The sequence below is a fragment of the Lepidochelys kempii genome, chromosome 25 (assembly GCF_965140265.1).
Source record: "Lepidochelys kempii isolate rLepKem1 chromosome 25, rLepKem1.hap2, whole genome shotgun sequence".
In the NCBI taxonomy this organism is placed as follows: Eukaryota; Metazoa; Chordata; order Testudines; family Cheloniidae; genus Lepidochelys; species Lepidochelys kempii.
The window spans coordinates 7,563,845-7,585,009 of NC_133280.1; the positions used below are offsets into that span (position 1 = coordinate 7,563,845).

At 52.9% G+C, this 21,165-nt stretch overlaps 1 protein-coding gene across 1 annotated transcript; it reads right to left on the reverse strand.

Moving 5' to 3' along the window:
• Positions 1 to 1,023: 1,023 nt before the first annotated feature.
• Positions 1,024 to 21,149, reverse strand: ZAP70 (zeta chain of T cell receptor associated protein kinase 70). The gene is made up of 12 exons (XM_073324035.1): positions 20,748 to 21,149; positions 15,821 to 15,981; positions 15,122 to 15,260; positions 13,571 to 13,652; positions 11,730 to 11,770; positions 10,292 to 10,346; positions 9,354 to 9,534; positions 8,193 to 8,399; positions 7,300 to 7,492; positions 4,372 to 4,512; positions 3,722 to 3,834; positions 1,024 to 2,138 (listed from the first exon to the last, which is right to left on the reverse strand). Exons 1-12 carry the CDS (start codon positions 21,147 to 21,149, stop codon positions 2,009 to 2,011), a joined length of 1,845 nt encoding a protein of 614 aa, XP_073180136.1. The 3' UTR covers positions 1,024 to 2,008.
• Positions 21,150 to 21,165: the final 16 nt, after the last annotated feature.

Genomic DNA, 21,165 nt, shown 5'->3' on the forward strand with positions numbered 1-21,165 from the left:
ACTGGGCCACTGCTCAGGAGTAACAGGGAGAGTGCTTGGGGCACGGTGGGGAAGCAGCTGGGGGAGCCTGCCTTAGCACGGGGGGGGGGCGGGGGGGTAAAGAGTTTTTTAAAAACCAAGTGTTTCAAGTGAGCTCTTTCTCCAGCTGGATGTCCACCACTCCCTGCCCCCAGGCCCTGCAATGGATTGCTCCTGAAAGTTCCTTATTCCTCCACTGAACAACTGATCCTCCCCCAAGTCCCCCGTCCCCTCCACGGCTGGCCCTGTGCCCAAAGGACGCCACACGGCTCCTCTACGGCTGGTGGATGGTACAAAATTGTCGGGCAGGCCCCCCAACCGAAACTGCTGGCTCTGATGTGGCACCCTTGAGGGGTGGGATTAAAGCCAGAGGCTAGCCAGCTCCAGAACTGGAGCAGTGAAGTCATGGCAGGCGGGATGACCAGATGTCCTGATTTTATAGGGCCAGTCCCAATATTTGGGACTTTGTCTTGTACACCACCACCTCCTGTCCCGGTTTTTCACACTCTCTGGTCACCCTAATGGCTTCAGCACTACCCAGCTGTCCTGGGACCCTGGAGGTTAGCTGGCGCTGAAGTGTAACCTGTTGCAGCTGCAAGCCCTAAGCTTGCTAAATTACACAAGCTCAGGGAGGCCTACTCAAACTGCAGTCTCACCCTGTGATTCCAGTACAGACCTACCCACTGTGACCCTGACACTAAATAATCCGTCTGCCTTTGATGGTGAGGGATTGGCAAAGGAGGTGCAAAGTCGTGGGGCTGAAATGACACAGACGAAACCTGCCACCCCACTGGAAACTTGCGCATTTTATTATGACGAGCAGACTAGAGCTCCCTGAACCTTAAACTCATCCAGGCCTCCCTGAGGTCTGAATGAGTCACCAAGGCCCTAGAGCTCTGCGATGCTACCGGCTGAATGGGGGCTGGCCAGACGCCTCACGCGTGACAGTCTGCTAGAAGAATCAGAATCCAAGGCCAATAGCAAGGCCCTGTGGACGTGCCTGGGTGCGAACAGCTGCCAACGTTTGCAGTAGTTGAATAGTCTGAGATGGGTTTCAGGGTAAGAACGAGCCTGGTTTATTTATAGGGTCAGCAGATCTTCCAGCTGAGAAAGAGCAACACTCGTCATGGTGGGGCGTGTACCAGGGTAGGGGCCGGAGGGGAGCACAGGGAGCTAAGGGGTTTAGCTGGTGGAAAAAGGTTTCACAGGCCTGGCCACAGACACTCTGGCCAGCCCTGGTGGAGGTGCCGGCCCTGCAGAGGCTGTGGCAGGCATGGGGGAGTGGGCTCCCGGGCAGTTCCCACCCCTTCCACGGAATGGGAGCAGTGCACGCTTCCCCAGCACCCACCTCCCAGTGCTGCTAGCAGGTGTGGAAGGAGCAGGTGTGGAAGTGGCTGGCAGCCCGTCCCCCAACCAGGCTCCTTTGGGGCATACAACAGCTCATTCTGTGCTCTGGGAGTGCAATATGCCAGCAGCCTCCTGCCCAGCTGCATGGGGCAGGGGCTGCGGTTCCCTGTCTTCTGCCCCCCACCCCTGTGCGCCCTTCACTGGAAAGGCCATAATCAGCCCAATAACAAATCGGGGGAGTTAGGGGACATGCAATGTGCAGCTGGAGGCGGGAGCCAAAGCGGGGAACCCCGGGGGAGCACAGGGCAGGGCTGAGGGCCGAGAGCCAGGGACGGTGGTTAGGTGGTGTGCAGGAGGGGGCTGCCGTACTGTTCTGCCCAGTCCCTCAGGTGGCACAAGCAAAGGCTGTAAATCATGGCCGAGAGATTGAACGATGGCTGAGTTCCCTTGGGAGCCTCCTCTTTGCCATGCCAGTCCAGCCAGCACCGTTCTTTCCGAAGGGCTCAGTTCCGTGACTCCCCAAGAAGCACCAGCAGGAGAAAACCAAACCCAAACTAGCCAGGGCATCTCCAGCTCCCTTCCCGAAAGACCAAGACTAGAGCGCGCACGTGCCGAGGACGCCTCTGGGCACAGAGAGGAAGACTCAGGGGAAAGCTGCTGTTGCCTTGTCCTCCTCCGTCTCCTCTGGCCCCTTTTCTGTCTTGGCGGCGATACTGTAGTAATAGGAACGGATTATGGTTTCCACCGCTGCAAACCCTGGGCGATCTTCCCACCTGGAAGAGAAGGGCGGTACTGAAGAAAGATCAGCAAGAAGGAGCAACGCAAATGGGCCAGGATGGGGGGACAGCCCAGGCGCTCCCCGAGAGGGCCCAGTGTCGGTGTCAGGAGTAAGACCTTCAGCTGCACCTGCTCAGGATGCCTGACGCCCTAACGAGCCAGCCACGGCGCCTCATGGCCCGCCCAGCCTGATTGGCTGAGGAAGCCAGCAGGCCGGTTCTTAAACCTAGCAGCGGCCACAGCTCGCTGGCTGCTCAATGCCCATGGACTCTGCCTCCCTGTGCTCGCCTTTGCAAGCCCTGCTCCACTCCTCCACAGCTCCAGCCAGACCCTGCCCTGCACCCCATCTTGTTCCCATCCTGTTCCAGCCACAGAACCAGCCCTGCTCCTAAGTTCCCTGACTCCTGGTAATCCGGCTCCGACCCTCGGCTCTGGCATTCGGCTCTGACTCCTGATATTGACTCTGTCTCGCCCCTGGGCTCTGGCATTCAGACTCTGACCACTAGGCCTGACCGCCTACGACCCAGTCCACTGACAGTGGGGCAGGGAGAGAGGGGGATGTGGGAAGAGTTCCTGGCACCACGTTTGCACCGGGGCTTGAGAGGAGAGTTTGGCCACCGTGGTCTATTAATCGTTAGCCTCTCTGCTGAGTCTGCAGGCAAGGAAGCCAGTTGTGCTAACGGGTCTGGGATGTGGACTCTGCGCTGAGAAGGCAGATGCCTGTCACGTCTGACCTGGCCTGGACTCAGCTCAGCGACAGGCTCTGTGTCCCGTGGTAGGAGACATCCAGCAGCACCCCAAGAAGAATCCAGGAATGGGCCCAAGCTGCAGAAGTTGGCGGAGTGGGAAAGCCACTGCTGGACTGTGGGAAACCACTGACTACTTTGGCTGTGAGCATTGATTCTGCTGCGTTGCCAGGCTACTGGGAAAGGGACCCTCATGGGTAGGGGTGCCCGCCCTGGGAGTTACCACCCCTGCTGCTTAGCACCCTGGTAAGAAAGACCAACAAGGCCAGTAACTGACTAGACCAGGCAGAGCAGAGCAAAGGGACCCTCCTTCACATGTCAGTGGCAAAGGGAGATGCCCTTCCAATTGCTCGGAAACCCCAGGAGGAGCAGAGAGGTGAGTCACCGAGAGGGGCTAGCCCTGAGGAGCTGCTATGTTAAATCTAGAGTTGCCCAAGCCTGTTTTGCTTTGCATCGTGGTACCTAATGACTGATCAGCTAAAACCCTGTCACAAACATCCGGCTCTTGTCAGTTTCATTTAGGGTCATCCCCAGGCACCTGCTGACCACAGATGCTGCAGCCTGGCATGGTGGCCTCCTTGGAGAGGCTGAGACTGTTTCTGAGACAGAGAGCCCCAGAGGGGCTCCAATCTTGTCCAGGGGAACTGCAGGCCAGGGGAGGGGAAGAACAAAAAGGAAATCATCACTCATTACAGACCCTGCAGCCCTCGCCAGAGGGAGATCAGGACAGGAGACACCCCCCCACACACCCGTCACCCTCCTGCAGACAATGTGCCCAGTCCCAAAGGGGCCTGCTCCAGTCAGCTGGGAGATTAGCCGGGGGAAAGCCTTACTTGTAGGTCCAACACTGCAGCATCAGCTTGTACATCTCTGCCGGGCAGTCTGCTGGGCACTCCATGCGCTTCCCTTGGTCTATGAAACTGATCACCTCGGGGCCTTTCATTTTCTAGGGTGAGTAGGGAAGTCTGTTAATGACCCTGCCCTCCCCATCAAGCACAGGAGCCGACAGCGCAGCTGAGAGAGGGCAGGTTAGACACCTCCACCCCCCAGGGCCCTTTTCACTGAGTGTGTAAGGAGCTAATGGCACTGGGTGTGGCCAACCTCCTGTGATGATGCTGTCAGTAATCACAGCACCTTGCGTTAGTATCTCATACCTGCCCTGGTACAGGTCTGACCCCCGTAACCCGGCCAGCATCCTGCTTTTTGGCAATGTAGGGTGGACCCCCTCACCATAACTGGGTGATTACTTTGGCTGGCCTCCTTCTCCCTGTCCTGGGAGGAAAGACATCCCAGAGTTCATTGCCCACGTACAGCTCTGTCCGCCTGCCCTCTGGGTACTCTCTCTACTATCGGACTGCTACCTGGGATGCACTGAAACAGCGGGGATGGGGGTGGGAGCACAAACTCGGCTGGGACGGCCAAGGAGCTGCCCTGGGTCAGTAAAGCGGACTCTGATTCAGCAGTGCGCCCTTGCTCTGCTCACCTTGTACGGTTTCTGCCCGTAGGTGAAGGCCTCCCACATGGTCACACCGTAACTCCACACGTCACTCTTGCTGGAGAACTTGTGGTACAGGATACACTCTGGCGCGTACCATTTCAGGGGCCACTTGCCAGCCGTCCTGGCCTGCAGCAAAGAGACAGAAAGAAGAGCGTGGCTTACCCAGAAACTGTCCGACACACTCCCATGCCCTGAGCCGGAGCCTGTTGTCTTGGGTCTGCGTTGCCGTATCTGTCAGTCCAATGAGCTCAAGACCTCTCGAGTGAGGGTTCACTGCCAAAGGCAGATTCAAAGGGCCTAGCCCCAAATCCTGGATCTGAGCAACCCCAGCAGGTCAGGGAAGCAGTGGGTCACGACCGGAACCAATATCCAATTTATAGAATAGAAGATTAGGGTTGGAAGAGCCCTCAGGAGGTCATCTAGTCCAACCCCCTGCTCAAAGCAGGACCAACCCCAACTAAATCATCCCAGCCAGGGCTTTGTCAAGATGGGCCTTAAAAACCATTAAGGACGGAGATTCCACCACCTCCCTAGGTAACCCATTCCAGTGCTTCACCACTCTCCTAGTGAAATAGTTTTTCCTAATATCCAACCTAGACCTCCCCCACTGCAACCCATTCCAGTGCTTCACCACTCTCCTAGTGAAATAGTTTTTCCTAATATCCAACCTAGACCTCCCCCACTGCAACTTGAGATGCCCATGTATAAGTAGGGGCATAGTGAGCAGATCGAGGGACGTGATCGTCCCCCTCTATTCGACATTGGTGAGGCCTCATCTGAAGTACTGTGTCCAGTTTTGGGCCCCACACTACAAGAAGGATATGGATAAATTGGAGAGAGTTCAGGGAAGGGCAACAAAAATGATTAGGGGTCTGGAATACATGACTTATGAAGAGAGGCTGAGGGAACTGGGATTGTTTAGTCTGCAGAAGAGAAGAATGAGGGGGGATTTGATAGCTGCTTTCAACTACCTGAGAGGTAGTTCCAGAGAGGATGGTTCTAGACTATTCTCAGTGGTGGAAAAGGACAGGACAAGGAGTAATGGTCTCAAGTTGCAGTGGGGGAGGTTTAGGTTGGATATTAGGAAAAACTTTTTCACTAGGAGGGTGGTGAAACACTGGAATGCGTTGCCTAGGGAGGTGGTGGAATCTCCTTCCTTAGAAGTTTTTAAGGTCAGGCTTGACAAAGCCTTGGCTGGGATGATTTAATTGGGGATGGGTCCTGCTTTTGAGCAGGGGGTTGGACTAGATGACCTCCTGAGGTCCCTTCCAACCCTGATATTCTATGATTCTATGATTCTATGAGACCATTGCTCCTTGTTCTGTCATCTGCCACCACTGAGAACAGTCTAGATCCATCCTCTTTGGAACTCCCCTTCAGGTAGTTGAAGGCTGCTATCAATTTATGAGTTGTCCGCTATCACTATACTGGGATGAACCAAAAGCCCAGGGCTGGAAACCCCTGCAGTTTGGGCTGTTTGGATCCGGATTGGAGTCCACATGGTGCACTGAGTCCATCGCTAATTCAAAGCTGAGCTATCGGCGCAGGGTCCTACTAGCCACCTCCTTTCTGGCTCTCCAGGGGAACAAGGGAGAGGGCTTTGTTTGCCAGAATGGATGGAGGATGAAAGTAAGAGGAAGTTCTGTCCCTGTCTGAAACGGAGCCTGGGAGCAGCCTGTCCTCCATGTGACTAATGAGCCGTTTACAGAGCCCCAGGGTGTCCTCTGGGGCCCCTGAATGCAGAATCCAATCCAGATATGTATTTCTCCCAGAAGGTGGGCTCTGGAGGCAGTGTTCCAGCCAGGAGCCACGCCTGTTCGTGATCCATAGCGCCCATCTCAGGATGGGTGGAACAACAGCTAATCCAGAGGACACGGTCTCCTGCGCGGCCTCTTGGACGCGTTCCAGATTCTGTGGTGTCACCTGGCAGATGCATGTGCCACTGGGTTAAAACATGACAAAACACACACACACACACTCAGAAATGAAACTGGGGCCTAAGCTGTGTCTGGAGAGATCACTGTGCGAATGGTGCCATCGTGTGGCAGGCACATCCGGCTATGTTGGCAATTGTTGTTACTTACTGTCTCTACTGTGGGATCACCTGGGGGCCCCACTTGGGGAATGGGGCTCCTTGTGCTGGGCACTCTACAGACCCAGAACAGAAAGCTGGTCCCTGCCCTGACAAGCTTCCAATCAACTCAGCATCGCTCCTTCTTCCCCTCGCTCTCTGGCTTCTCTGCTTCGCTCCTCACTTCTCCACATGGCTGCAGTGACAATAACCTTCTTCTCCCACAGCTCCACCACATCACCCACCGCCCCTGCCCCCCGTTTGGTTCCCTCCTCCCTTTGTCCATGTGTATTTCGAGCCCCTTGTCACCCTCAAGGCTCAGCAAAGCTCCCGGCTGCCAGCATCTCAGCTCTTGTTTCTTGCTTCACCCTCCTCCAGCCATTCCTGATACATACCTAGCCCCCCTCCCTCTTTCAGATCCCTTCACAGAACTCTCCTCTGGTGTGTGTCTTTCCTCTCCAGCATTATGCATCTTCATTCTTACCCCTGACCCTTAGCCTTCCATTGTATCTGTCTGTGTTGGACTGTAAGTTCCTTGGGGCAGGGACCGGCTTTCTGAACGTTTGCAAAGCCCCTTGTACAGCTATGGTATTATATAAACAACAGGCATGATAAGAACTCGGGGTGATCACAAGACAGAGCTCCTGGGAATGGCTCTAGGTCTCAGCAGCAAGCCAGAAAGGGTCAGGTCACAGGGTGTTCGGGGTGAGCGTCCCAACGGCATGCGTGTGAGATGCATGCATGGTTTCTGCTAACAGGTGGAGTGAAGGGCACAGACTCCATCGGGGCTGACTCTGTAGATGTGCCCCGGTCTGTGATTCCTCGGCTGTGCTTACACTTACCTTGTAATAGCTGTCATCAGCAGCAAGAGCCTTGGAAAGTCCAAAGTCACTGATCTTGGCGTAATGCTGGTTGACGAGCAGGACATTTCTGGCAGCCAGGTCTCTGTGGACGAAGTTTTTCTCCTCCAAGTACTTCATCCCTATAGACACTTGGTGCATCAGCTCTACCACATTGCTCACTGGAATCTCCTCTCTGGGGCAAAGGAAAAAGAGGGCAATACAGCAAGAAATCTCTGGAGAAGTAGGAAACTCATTACCATGGCCCTCGGAGCTTCACAGCCACAGTGAGCAGAGAATTCAGACTCTCCTACTCCAGAAGCATCAGCCCTTACTAACCAAGGTAAAAGAAAATCTCCATTAGCTATTAGCAGTACAGGGCCTGTGACACACAGCTGCATAGTTCTGGTTACACACAATAGAAGACCATGATATGCACACACTAGCAAGTACAATATTTTATTGGGCTGTTGATGGAAAGGCCCAACAGAACATTTTGAGCATTTTGATTCTTCCTTATTATTTGCATTGTGTTAGATGAGATCAGGTCAGAGGGCAGGCAGGCAAATGATACCTGAATGTGCGATATAAACGTCTCAGGAGTCTGAGATGTCGTCTCATCCCTTGAGAGGCAAAAGCTTGAGCGCATTCTGTGGGTCACCTCATATGTGTGCCAAGAACCCATTTGTCTCACCCCACCCGTCCTACATGTGCCACGCCCAGACTAGGCTAGGAATGCTTCAGAGAGCTCCCTAGTGTTTTATTGGGACTATTTTCCACATCCCTCCACCTTCAAAGCAAGTCATCTGCCATTACTGTGAGCCTGATGGGACAGTGCCCAGAAGGGGAGAGGAATCAGCCAGCCATGGCTATTCAATACCCCAAAGAACACTCACCTCTTGGAAGACAAGTACTTGTTGAGAGGCCCGCCCGAGGCCATCTCCATGACCAGCATCAGGGACTCTGCCTCGCAAACCCCGATCATGCGGACGATATAGGGGTTATCCAACTGGTGCATGATCTGTGCCTCCTTCATCATTTCATCCTTCACGGCCTTCTCGTTGTTGCTCTTCAGCACCTTGATGGCAACGTCAATCTGCTTCCTGGCCAGGGGGCGAGAGGAGGGGCACACATGGGGTGGGTTAAGCTGCAGATGATGGAGTGTTTCACAGCCAGTAACGTGAACCCCCGATCAGTGGTACCGTTTAAAGCTGCTGGCTCACTAGGCTGTATCTACAATGCCTGGGGTAATAATGATATTATTAGGGCATCTCGTTCCCAATTATGGTCATGGGCTATAGGTCTGTGAAGCAAGGCGATTGCAGATTAACTCTGGGTGAGGTGCTCCTGCGGCAGTGCCGCTGGGGAACCCTATTCGAGTATGCAAGGACAGGAAACGGTAGCTAGAGAAATAAAATGACAACAATTCTATCTCAGACTGTGCAATCAGGGGCAGTTAGTCTCTTCCCTCCCCCTTCCTAGCACAGTAATAACACGTAGCATTTATAATCTATAGTTCTGAAGGCACCTTACAAAGCAGGGATCAGTATGATTACTGCCATTTCACAGGTGGGGAAACTGAGGCACAGAGAGGGGAGGGACCATTTCCAGGGTCACACAGGGAGTCAGTAGCAGAGCCAGGAATAGAACCCGTCTCCTCCTTCTCAATCCCATACCCCATCTATTGGATCAAGGTGCCTTTCTTAAAACCATGAGCTCCCCCTCTGAATTCACCTCTGGCCAGCAGACACCTCTGGTGCTGGCAGTCAATGTGCGAGTTCCCATCGCTCGCCTCTCCAATGCTCACCACATTCCCCAGTGCACATGAAGTCGCTGTTGCAACTTTCACCAGTAGCTTTCCCATGCACGCGCCCTCCCCTCCCCCTATCAGCACAGACACTCCTGTCTCCATCCCTGTTACCACATCTGCTCTAGAGATGGGTCCGAACCAAAGCCCTGGGCCCAAACACCTCTGACATGGGATGGGTTTGGCCCATCTATATCCTAGGTGCAGTCTGGCCATGCTCCCCTTCTCGTCCCTTTTGGACAGCGCTTACTTCCGCATCTTGTAGACTCCTTTCCTGACACAGCCGAAGTTCCCTGACCCCAGCTCCACCTCGTCAATCATCAGGTGGTCCCTCTTCAGGAAGAGCTTCTTGTCCTTCAGCTCCTCTGGGTCACTGTAGGGACTCTCGTAGACGCTGGTGTCCATGGGCAGGAGGCGTGATTTCCCTGAGCCTTCCACAGGAGAACAAGTTCAGGGATCTGTCACGTGCCCCCTGCCTGTCACTCCCTCAGGAGAATCCAGAGCCTCCCCGTTCCCTCTGGCCACTGTCCTCCCTGCACTGACCTTCCAGCCTCCCTCTCCGTCACCTCTCGGCTTTCCAGCCTGTGCCGGCCCCTCCCACTCCTACTGCTGGGTGGAGTTGCGTATGTCAGTACTCCCACTATCCCGGGCCCTGATCCTAAACACGCTTGCCGTGTGCACGGCTTCTCACACATGAGCAGTGCCTCTGAAGTCGCATTACGCCCACGTTTCAGTGTTTGTGGATTCGAGCCCACAGATAGTAGTGAGGCGGGGGAAGGGGGGGGGCAGGACTGGGCTGGGCTTGGTTTATTCCTGGGAGCGATCGTTTAATTGCATTCATGCAAGTGGTTTGGGGCCCTGTAAAACAAATGGGTCCTTTGGATTGCCCTCGGGTGCCTTGAGTGGATGATTTAGTCGGGGACTGGTCCTGCTTCGAGCAGGGGGTTGGACGAGATACCTTCTGCGGTCCCTTCCAACCCTGATCTCCTATGATTCTATGAAAGCCTTGCAGCGCCTCTCTTAGCCAGACGGTGGTGCTGATGTGCATTGTGTATTGTGTATCGGCGTTGTGTAAACGCTCCCTTGCATTGTTGTAGCTGCAGGTTCACGGGGCATCGCTAGCTTGCGTCCCACAGCTTGGGCTGGATCTGTACCGACAGGCAGAGCCGCCTCTGCGGCGATACTCACCTATGGGCTCCGGGGTGTATCCGTCTGCGTTAAGAGCCCCCAGGTGTCTCTGGGCCTGGGAGAGAAACAGTCATAAAGTCAATGATGCATTTAATAACACAGGAGGGAAACCATCGGCGCCGACTCCGTGGGTGCTCTGGGGCTGGAGCACCCATGGGGGAAAAATAGTGGGTGCTCAGCACCCACCAGCCACAGCTGTTTGGCGGCGCCTCTGATTGGCTGATCAAGGTGCTGCCAAACAGCTGACTGGAGGCACTGCCAAGCGGCTGATTGGCAGCTGGGAGAGGGGCTTGGGGGAGGGTAGAAAGCAGCAAGCGAGTGGGGGCCTCGGGGAGAGGGGTCTCGGGGAGGCCTGGGGTGGGGGTGGGGCCCCGGGGCAAAGCAGGAGTGGAGCACCCCTGGGGAAAAGAAAAACTCAGTGCCCATGAGGGAAACAATTGGGGTGGGGGACAGGGACCCTCCAGAACCAGTGCCTTCCCGTGATCCCTACGGCTCTAGGAGATCACTGGTTCTGTGTGCCCACTCTCTGGCACATATGCAGACCTTTCTAGCTAGCATCATCTACTGGGGCAGCACATATACCCTGCCTGTGCCCCAAGGACACACAGAGAGGGCAGCCCCATCCACCATGCTGTCCCTTCCACCCCACACATCTGTAGACAGAAGGGGGTGGGGAGTAGGGATCCAGGCCACCATCTCAACCCTGGTAAGGAGCTTGCTTTTTCTTCTCCAGGCATGGCTTGTGTGCACCCCTGGGGCAGATCGGCTGGAGCCAGTCTGGGATCCATCAGGTGGCAGATATTCTCCTGCCAATCTGGAGTCCAGCTCTGCCCCCAATAAATCTATAGATCCCGCTCCTAGTGCTGGGGGAAGTGGATATTCCGAGGTGGATTCTTAGGCACAAAACCTGGAAGAAGGGGCAGGCTGTCTGGAGAGTCGAGTGCGCCCTTCTGTGATGAATCATCCTTTATTAGCCAGGCACTGAGACTCATGTACACGAATGCCCAATAGAGCTGGGAGTCCCCTTCCTCAGTCCTCCTGTGTGTCTCTCCCACCCCAGAGTCCTGAGACTCCCTGCAGCACTTTGCAGTCAGAAAGGCAGAGAAGGAGGAGCACAAAGATCGGGCCAAAAGCCAGTGGCTAGGCAGGTCTGCCTGAGTGTTCCCAGCCTCCGCCAGGCAGGCCGGCCTGGGGCTGAGCTTGATTCCCCAAATCATAGGCCCACATGTTGCATGGCGGAAACCAGCTTCCATCTCCAGCTGTATCTGTGCCCAGCCACTACCCCTTCCCCCTCTGCCCCAAAGCGGGAAGGGCCGCAGGGTTAAGCTGCCCATATTACATTCCAGTAAGAGAAAGGCAGGATTTTCTCCCCACGCCTAAAAGGCAAGGATGTGAGAAGCTCTGGAGGGATGGAGAGGAGATACTGCCCCAAACTTACGGTTCCGGAGGGGTGGGCCGGCGGGATTGGTGCCACGGTTGCTGAAAATCAGGAAAGAGAGGTTAGCTAGCTGCCCTGCTCGAAGTTCTGGGCGCAAAGGGGTTTCCATGCACCTCTTTAGCCCAGGCCTAATTCCAGTTCGCACTGCGCTGACAAAGTGGAGTCAATGAGGATGAGGCCCACAGACCTGGTGTGGGTGGGAGGAGACGGGTGCAGGGAACCCCGTGGCTAGCAGCAGGGACAGAGTGTTCTGCTCCTGCCCCAGGAGAAATACTGCAGTCCAGCGAACAGGGCACTGATCTGAGATTGACTAGACATGGTCCTGATTTGGGGGGCCCCGTTTAAGACACCTTAAAGGGGCCTGATTTCCAGGGAGCACTGAGCACCTGCCCTCTGAAAATCAGGCCCCTTTAAGGTGTCTCAAGTGGAGCACCCAAAATCATGAGTCACTTTGGAAAATCTTGCCCTGGGGCTCTCTTCCCAGCTCTGCCACTGTCTCCCAGTGACCTCCGGCAAGCTCCGGAGGCCAACGTTTGCCTAAGTGGCCACTAATTCTTGCCCGACTTGGAACATTGTGGCCCTGATTGTCCGAGGTGCTAAGCGCCCACATTGTGTGTCTCTCCTGACCAGAATGTAGGCATATTGGCTGGGTACGGTGCGGGGGAGCTTACCCTGTTGCTGCTCAGACTGACCCTGCTGTGGGGATAAAAGGCCTTAAGACTCCAGGGCTGTCCATCTGGCAGCACTCCCCAGCAGGAGATACACTCAGCTTAAACAAAAATGGGACTAAAACAGCCAGGGAGAGACAGAAACGAAGCAAATAAAAAATAAACCCTTTCCCTTCCTCTGGACACACAGCCAGAACCATTCAACATGCTTGGTGGTGGATCAGGAATCATGGGGCAGACAGAGCCCCTTGTCCTTCCTCCTTAAACGAGGGCACTGGGTGACTGATACCTCAGTGTGGAAATGAAAACCAGTGGCTGGATTCAATGGTGCTAAACTAATTTACGCCAGCTGAGGCTTTGACCCCCTCTGTCCTATCTCTGGATCTGGCTTCATCATCGCTGTCTTCCCTGTCTTTGCTTATTTCCACGATGTTCAGCTTTGCGCAACGGGCTACCTGTAGGTGCCTTGGAGGGACCAGTTTTGCCTTCATCTGAAATATCAACTCCCTTTCAGTTGCAGGGCACCAGACTGATTCAATCTGGCAGCAGTAGAATTCCAGCCCCGATGGACTAACAGCAGGCCAGACATCGTCCTAGCATGATGCGGGGGCTGGTTTGCTAAGGCAGAAGTTGGATAACAGACCAGAGCAGTGCTTAATGTGCAGTGAAACAGTCAGGAGAGCTCTCCCCGCAGCCACGGGAGAGGAGGGGAGCTGTCTCAGTGTGGAGTGCAGGCCTGGGAGCTGAGCTCCTACCTTGTTAGCCCTTATCATAGCCCTTGGCCAAGACGAAGTGACACTACGCTGTGGTTTAGCAAGAGCCAGGATAGGCCAATGCCGGAACCTGCTATGAAACACGCACACATTGCAATTTCTGTCCCGAGCCGATGAAGGGCCTTTCGCCCAGTATCCTCTGTCCAACACTGGCCATTGCCTGATTCTTCAGAGAGAGATGTGCAAAAATCCCAGAAAGAGACAGGGCGGGCAGGAGGCAGGATACTAAATGAAATGGTCCCAATGATCTGGTCTAATATGGCAGGAAGCAAGAGAACAGCTGAGCAGATCCACCAGAAAACTGAAAGAACCCCGGAGCTAAGGTAGATCCCCAGTATGAAGGCGAGGTTAGGTGTTCGCAGCCAAAGATGGCTGGTCCTGCCCTTAAGATTCAACTCACCTGCCGGCATATTGGGATTTTGGCAGCTTTCCTTCAGGAAATATATCAGTCCGTCTGGCTTGAGTTTCAAGTACTCCACCAGCTGGGGGAGGAATCGGGAAAAAGAGGAAAATCACCGCTTTGTTTTACAGGCAACATTTGTGGTTTATGGTATCTCTTTCTCTTAGGTTTGTGGCGGACAGGCCCCCATTAGCCCATTAGTTCCTCTCATCTGTCTACGTACTCGGGACCCTCTTTGCTCTGTATTTACAAACCCCACTGGCTGGGAGAGCTGGGGAGAGGGACTTGGGTTGTTACTACACAAAGGGAAAGAGAACAAGGAGAAAAGGAAAGTCTGTAGGAGTAGAACCGGTTGGAACATTTCCAGTTAAATGAAACGGGATTGAAGCCAAAACAGTTCACAGAGAGGTGTTGGTTCCCGTGATTGTGAGTAAGACTCTCATTTCACCCTATAGCCTGGTGGCTGGGCACGTCCCTGAGACACTAGGTCCAGGTGCCTGATTCCAAGTGGAGTTTCTCATCCCCCATCACTGGCTCATGCAGAACCAGGACTTGAACCTGGGTCTCCCAAGCTGGTGCTACAGCATATGAGAAGTTTCTCTGTCGCTCCACCCCCCCAGCAATGGGCAGTCAACACAATTCCATCTGTGTGAAAACATTTTGTTTTCGTTCAAATGCGGAATGAAAACACGTTAAAAACCCTCAAGACTCGCTCTGAAACGGAATGGTCGTCCTCTGGACAGCTCTGTCCAGGAGAGAGCATGGTGTGTGTCTTCTGTGCAGCAGACTGCAGCAGTTCTGAGACCAAAATGGCTGCTGTCTATGCACACGAGAGAGATCTTTGAAAAATAAAGGTGGCATTCACAGAAGGCAAAAGGAAAGGAGGACTTGTGGCACCTTAGAGACTAACAAATTTATACTCCTGTTCTTTTTGCGAATACGGCTGCTCCTCTGAAAGAAGACAAAAGGCATCTGAGTTCCCTGGCTACAGACACATCACAGCAGCAGGAGGTGGCTCACAGTAGGAGGGAGGGACAGGGGATAAGCAGGTGAGTCAGGCCTCATAGGCAGGAATCTCTAGCGTTATGTGGGCTGATCCTGTGGCTCGGTATGTGATGTATGCCCATAGAGTACAGGCTTAGTTAACAGGGCCACCTCGAGGTTCCTGACCATGAAAGTGTCGTGGCCAGGGGGCTAGAAATAAAGGGCATTGTTCCTCTCGGTTCCTTTAGAAACACAATGTGGTGGTGTCCTTCCAAGAAGTGCCCAGGGTGCAGCAAGGCAAGGGTTATTTCAGAGAGGCCGTGTTCAGATCTACAGCAGAGAGTGCTCCTATTATTGCACAGAACTGACTGGGGGATGGATATAGGAAGCAGGAAACTGAGGTCTAAAGGGTTAATGCTGCCTCTGGAGAGAGAGCTCTTCTCTCCTGGTCTGGCTGCACAAGGCTTCTGAAGCTTAGGCTCTATCCCCCAAGACAGAGACAAGAGAACTTTCCTCCTCCTGACTGGGGGCAGGGAGGGCTGGGGAGAGCGTCCCACAGTATCATACCTGCCACAGCGTGTCAAACTTGGTCCCCTCGGGGATGGAGTACTTGCCGGACTTGTCCTGGTCGATGCGGTAGTGATACACTGTTTTCCCATAGACGAGAGACAGTGCGTAGGTGCCATTTTCCTTCCTTTCTCGCAGTCTGGGTGGAAAGGAGGAGGGGGTCAGAGGGGCTGGCTTTGGGGCTCACCCCGTGAAATTACCGTGCGTCCTCACGAGGCTCCTGTACCAGAGCTCTGGGAAGGGTCACCCCTTCCCACCTGGGCCGCATCTTTCCATGGGGAGGTTGGATTTGCTCCCCGTGGAACAGGCCAGAAGCCTGGTTTCCAAATCCTGGGGCTCTCACATCTCCTGGATGGGTACTAATCTCAATGCAGAGATCTGGCGCGCCACACTGGCCCTGTCCTCGCCAATCTCCCTGCACGCACTTCACAGCAGCACTGTTCTGGTCCTTTCTGGGCCCACGTCTAAGTGTCAAGGGGAGCTGCTCCTGGGCCTCGAGCTCCCCCGTGGAGCTCCACAAGGTTCATTCCTCTGCCCCCCACCTCTTGAAATGTGGGGAATTGGGACACGGGCTCAGCTGCTGGCCCTGACCTGACAACACCCTCTCTACGTCGCCTCGGAAACAAGCAGATGGGGCGGAACGGGGTTGGGGGGTCACAGTAATAGGAGCAGGTATCTCCCAGCGCTTTGGATACTCACAGAAATTTCCCATCAGGCTGTGCTCCGGAATAGAGCCTGCGTTCAGCCTCCTCCCGGGAGACGTTGCCGTGGTACCAGGGCATCTTCTCATGGGCAGTGGTGGCAATGAGTTTCTCGACCTGAGGGGCCTGGCTTATGATGGCCTGTTCGAGGGCATCACCCTGCAAGGAAGCAAGAAGGGAGACCATTCTACCCAGCTACTGCTAGGCACCATGCCAGCTGCTGCAGGGCAGCGCTGGTTTTTATTGCACCCTCTTGGGCAGGTGATAGCGAACTCTCAGGAGACCTCAGAATCCCTCTCTTGGTAGCCGATAAAGCTCTGGATGCCCACACCATGGGAGTGATACTGGGCTGAATTCTGCTCCCGTCTAAATCCAGAGTGACTCCATCGTCCAAAGGTGTCCCTGTCCCTCCCGCCCCTCGCTACCCATTGTGGGGAAGGGAAGGGATCTCACCAACTTGCAGGTGAGAGAAGCAGAAGGTCATGGTGGCCTTTAGAAGAGGACTATTGTTAGAGCTGGTCACAAGCCTTGGGGTCTGTCTTCCATTGTCAAACCAGAGGCCTTTTAAAATCTCTCCTGGCTGCTCTGTCTCCCTTTACTTTGCTCCCTACTCCCTGTTAAGAGCAATGTAATCTTGAAGCCATTCACAGTGCACGGCAAGTTTATGACTTTATGATATGTGGACTATTACATTTTCTTATTTGCCTGTAGATGGCACACTTTATATTAACAACCTGGTCTTGTATGTAAGCACCTATATCTCCTTTGTGTCTGAGGGGCTTGTCTACACTACCGTCCGGATTGACGGGCAGCGATCAATCTAGCGGGGGTCGATTTATTGTGTCTAGTATAGATGCGATAAATCGACTGCCGATCACTCTAGCGTCGACTCCGATACTCCACCTCAACGAGACGCGCAAGGGGAATTGACGGGAGACACACGCCGCAGTGAAGACACTGCAGTGAGTAGATCTAAGTACATCGACTTCAACTATGTTATTCACATAGCTGAAGTTGCGTAACTTAGATTGATCCTCCCCGTAGTGTAGACCAGCCCAAACAGCCCAGCATGTGGATGATGCCCATCCTGCCAAGCCTCTCTATGACCCCTCTCGGATTGCACCTGGCGGCTACAAGAACACCAGGTAAGAACCTGTGGAGCACTCCAGTATTTCCCAGCCACCTTTGAGATTTATTGATTTCTGATGGGCAATGGGTACCCAAATCTCCTAGGTGATTTTGCCACCCCACCCTCAAAGGATGTCTTGTCATTCTTAGCACAATGGAGTCCTGGTCCAGGACTGGGGATCAGGCTCCTAGGTGCTCTTTTAATACTATTAATAACATAGACAAGCCATTGATTTGGTGATGCCTTTCTGTTGCAAGGCAGGGTTGCCAATTTTGGTTGGACGTATTCCTGGAGGTTTCATCACATGATATAATCTTTAATTAAAGATTGATCTTTAATTCCTGGAGACTCCAGTACAATCCTAGAAGGTTGGCAACCCTATTGCAAGGGCTTATTTCTTTTAGAACGGTGAGTGGGACCATATTAACCATTTGAGGCCGTATTTTGCTCTCACACCGCAATAGACCATGGAGTTACTGCATTGAAATCTATACATTACACCAGTGGAAACGGGCAAGGAATTTCAGAGGGAAATGGGAAACACAATAGCAGATGAAATTCATTGTTGACAAAGGCAAAGTAATGGCCATTGGAGGGAATAATATGAACTGGGTTCTTAATTGACTGTATCAGCTAGGAGAAAGGACCCTGGCATTGTTATGGACAGTTCAGTGAAGACTTTGCTCAATGTGGACCAGAGGCTGACAAAGCAAAACTTGTAGGATGCATAAAGAAGGGGAGGGAGCCTGATATTGAAATTACTGTAATACCACATATATATACAATATACAAATCAATGGTGCATCTGGCTCTGAACTACTATGTGCAGATCTGGTCACTCTGTGACATTCTGTACCTTGCGGGAATACCCTGTAACCCCCATATTCCTCATTTATATGTGATTGTGATCTTACATATAAAGCATGCCTTGTAAGGTATCAAGAGAAAGGTTATGACCTGCTGAAAGTCATTTCTCCATTCATATGTGTATATCATTAATGCATATGAAGTTATGAGAATTGTGTTGTATGGTGGTCACTAAGACATGCTGTAAGTTGGAGAATCAGCCAGACATTAGCTCCCCAGAGGCAACAGCAAGGAAAGTAGCCAGCACCCAGGTGGGGTGTCAAACCATCCATCAACAACCATTGTCCAGCAAGGGAGCTACGATACAATGACTCACCTGCATGAGGCCACATGAGGGGAATTTCTCAGCCTTGCCTAGAGACTCAGCAAGGCCCACCCAGACATGCCTGGACTTGTGTTTTCCAAGCATATGGACTGGGGGTATAAAACAGATAAAGTGGACACATACTGGGACTTTTCTCCTGCCCCAACCTACGCTACAAGCAACTAAGACAGTGAGAAGAAGACAAGACTCCAACAGAGGAAATAGGACCAGGTTTAAGGAACAATCCTGTATATTAAGGACTGCAATATCCAGTGGGGTGATAAAAACTGCTTAATCTAGTTGTTGCCCAGTCTAATAGGGTTGAGAGGTTAGACTGTATGCTTATATTTTATTTCTTTTGGTAACTAACTTTGACTTGTTGCCTTATCACTTAATATCACTTTAAATCTACCTTTTATAGTCAATACATTTGTTTATCTTTACCAGTGAATTTGTATGAAGTGTGGGGCAAATCTGCTCAGGTTTGACAAAGGCTGATGTATATCCATTTTCCACTGATGAAGTGGTGAACCAATTAATAAATTTGCACTGCCCATCTTGAGCAGTGCAATACGGTATATTCCTGGGGTACAGTGCTGGGAGCTGGGGGGATTCGGCTGGTGCCTTTCTCTGTGTGATTCATGAGTGGCTCTGGGAGCATTCATGCAATATAGCTAGGTGTGGGACTCCACATGTGGTTGTGCTGAGTGATCACAGCGCCTGGAGGGGTTTGCTGCTGGTCACTAGCAAGGCATTGTGAGAGACAGCCCAGGCTGGAGTGAGTCCAGGGGACACAGCAGTCCCACAATCCCAGGCTGCACCCCAGGGAACCCGTCACACACCCCATCTAAAAATAAGATATTGCAGAATTAGAGGAGGTTTGGAAATGGGCAACATGTTTAGGGGCGTGGAATAGTCTAATATGAAGAGAGATTGTAAAGTTTGGGACTATTTTCCTTAGAGAGGAGGTGAATAAGATGGGACGTAATAACATATACAAAGTATTGGATAATAAACAGAAGGTAGAGAGGAAACTTCTAATCATCCTCTCTTGGTATACAAGAACAAGGGGATGTTCAATGAAACAAAGTGTCAAATTTAAAACTGATAAAAGGCAGTATGTCTTCACACAATTATAATTAGCCTGCGGAACCTTCTGCCACAATATCTCATTCAGGCCAAGAGCATAGCAGATTTCAAAAAAGGATTGGAAATTTCTATGGATAACAAGTACATCCACCATTACATTAGACAGAGGGTAAAATTGTGTAACGGACATATGTTATAAGTCATTAGCCAATCAGTCTGCCTGGGGACTGGGAGAAATTTCCCATGTGAGCAGGTTATTTGATAATTGTCCATTATGGAGTTTACTGCATCTGCTCTTGCAGAGGATCTGGTACCAGTCACTGTTAGAAACAGGACACTGGATCAGATGGGTCATACTAATAATTAATATAAAACTTCTTAACTAGCATTTTTCATCCATACAACTCAAAGCACTTTACAAAGGAGGGCAGTATCATTATCCCATTTTACAAATGAGGAAACTGAGGCACAGAGCTGTGAAGTGACTTGCTCACAGCAAGCAGCTGGCAAGCATAGCTGGAACTAGAACCTAAGTCTCCAGATCCCAGTCTGGGGCTCGGTCCACGAGGCCACACTGCCTCTCTCATAGATAGGTCGTATGACCTATAAAGCCCTAAATGGCCTAGGACCTCCTCTCTCCCAGTACCATACTGCCGCAGCTGCAGTCAGCAGGGGCCTGCGAGCTGAATCTCCCTGACAGAGAGGGCCTAGAGATTTTAGAATGTGCTTTCCCCTTTGGTCTGAATTAGCCTGAACTTTTGGTGACCTTGTTGATGTGCTGCAAAAGCTGCCTGTTTGCGAGGGTTTGGGGAGAAGGCTGGCGGTGTGCTTCCCAGAGGAGGAAGGGCAGAAAGGAGTTCTGTGCAGGGCTGGCTGAGCCCTCGCTGACCTGATCAGATTAATGCTGCCGAGATCTAAATTGCATGCACTGTTGTCTGGTACATTGCCTAGAGCCTTGGACAGGTGTTATTCTAGTTTTTTCATAATGGGAATAAACAGACACATAGCTAGCTCTGTTTCGATGTACCAACTCCTGCGTCCACAAGAAAAACTCCCCGTGACTTCAGTGATGGAAGAACCAAGGAAAAGCGGAATCAGCATCTCAGGGTCTGGCTCTGTACAAGTCCTGTACAGCACCCCTGAAGCACAGCCAGCTTGGGCTGAGTACCCAAACAGTAGCACCTACCCTGCTGTAGCCAGGCTAAGGACACTGGGGCTAGCCCCCCTCTCTTATGCTGTGAGCTCTGCAATGGCCACGGAGGACAGACAGGACCTATCTTGTTAAGCCGGAGCAGAGGGAGAGAGGAATTTGAAGGCACAGGCAAAGGCTCAGAGCTATGTCTGCAGCGGGAACTGGAAAAGGGAGGAAGGTTCAGGGAGGCTTTTCCAAATGGCAGGAGCCCCAGTTGTGCTGAGCGTGTGGAAAGGGCTCGAGAAGAGTCGGTGTAAGACGAACGGAGGGAGGAGGAGTTGAGGGACAGTGTGACCAGCGGCAGCAAGACTGAAGACAGCCTTTGCCTTGGGACCAGCCAGTACCTCCAATTTCCACGTCTGCCGGACATACTCGCGCACCATGTTGTCCCGCATGTTGTCGAAGACGCCGGGCTGGAGCTCCACGCTGCTGGGGCGGTTGCAGGGCTTGCGGAGGGTGCAGCAGAGCCCGTCGGCGTCCTTGGAGTAGAATTCGCAGAGCTCCTCCGGCCCGCAGTGGGCCTTGCCCCCCGCGATGGCGTACGTGCCGTTCAGCTGGCGCTCGATGGGGTAGTGGTAGAACTGGAGGTTGTGGACCATGGAGAGGACGTAGCCCCCGAGGCTACGCAGGCACTGACGTAGGAGGAAGAGGCCGTCCGACATGCCGGCCAGTTTGAGGTACTCCTCGGCCTCCGACCGAGAAATGCTGCCGTAGAAGAAGGGCAGGTGGCTGGCTGCATCCGGCATCTCGTACGCTGACCGG

Bases quoted from the DNA above. Each gene is read 5' to 3' on its own strand.
- ZAP70 (XM_073324035.1), bottom strand. From the start codon at position 21,149: ATGCCGGATGCAGCCAGCCACCTGCCCTTCTTCTACGGCAGCATTTCT. The intron at 9,535-10,291 runs GTGAGTATCGCC...CTCCTGTGGAAG, and splicing joins ATACACCCCGGAGCCCATAG to GCTCAGGGAAATCACGCCTC. The intron at 3,835-4,371 runs GTGAGCAGAGCA...TACTCACCCTAG, and splicing joins ACGGGCAGAAACCGTACAAG to AAAATGAAAGGCCCCGAGGT.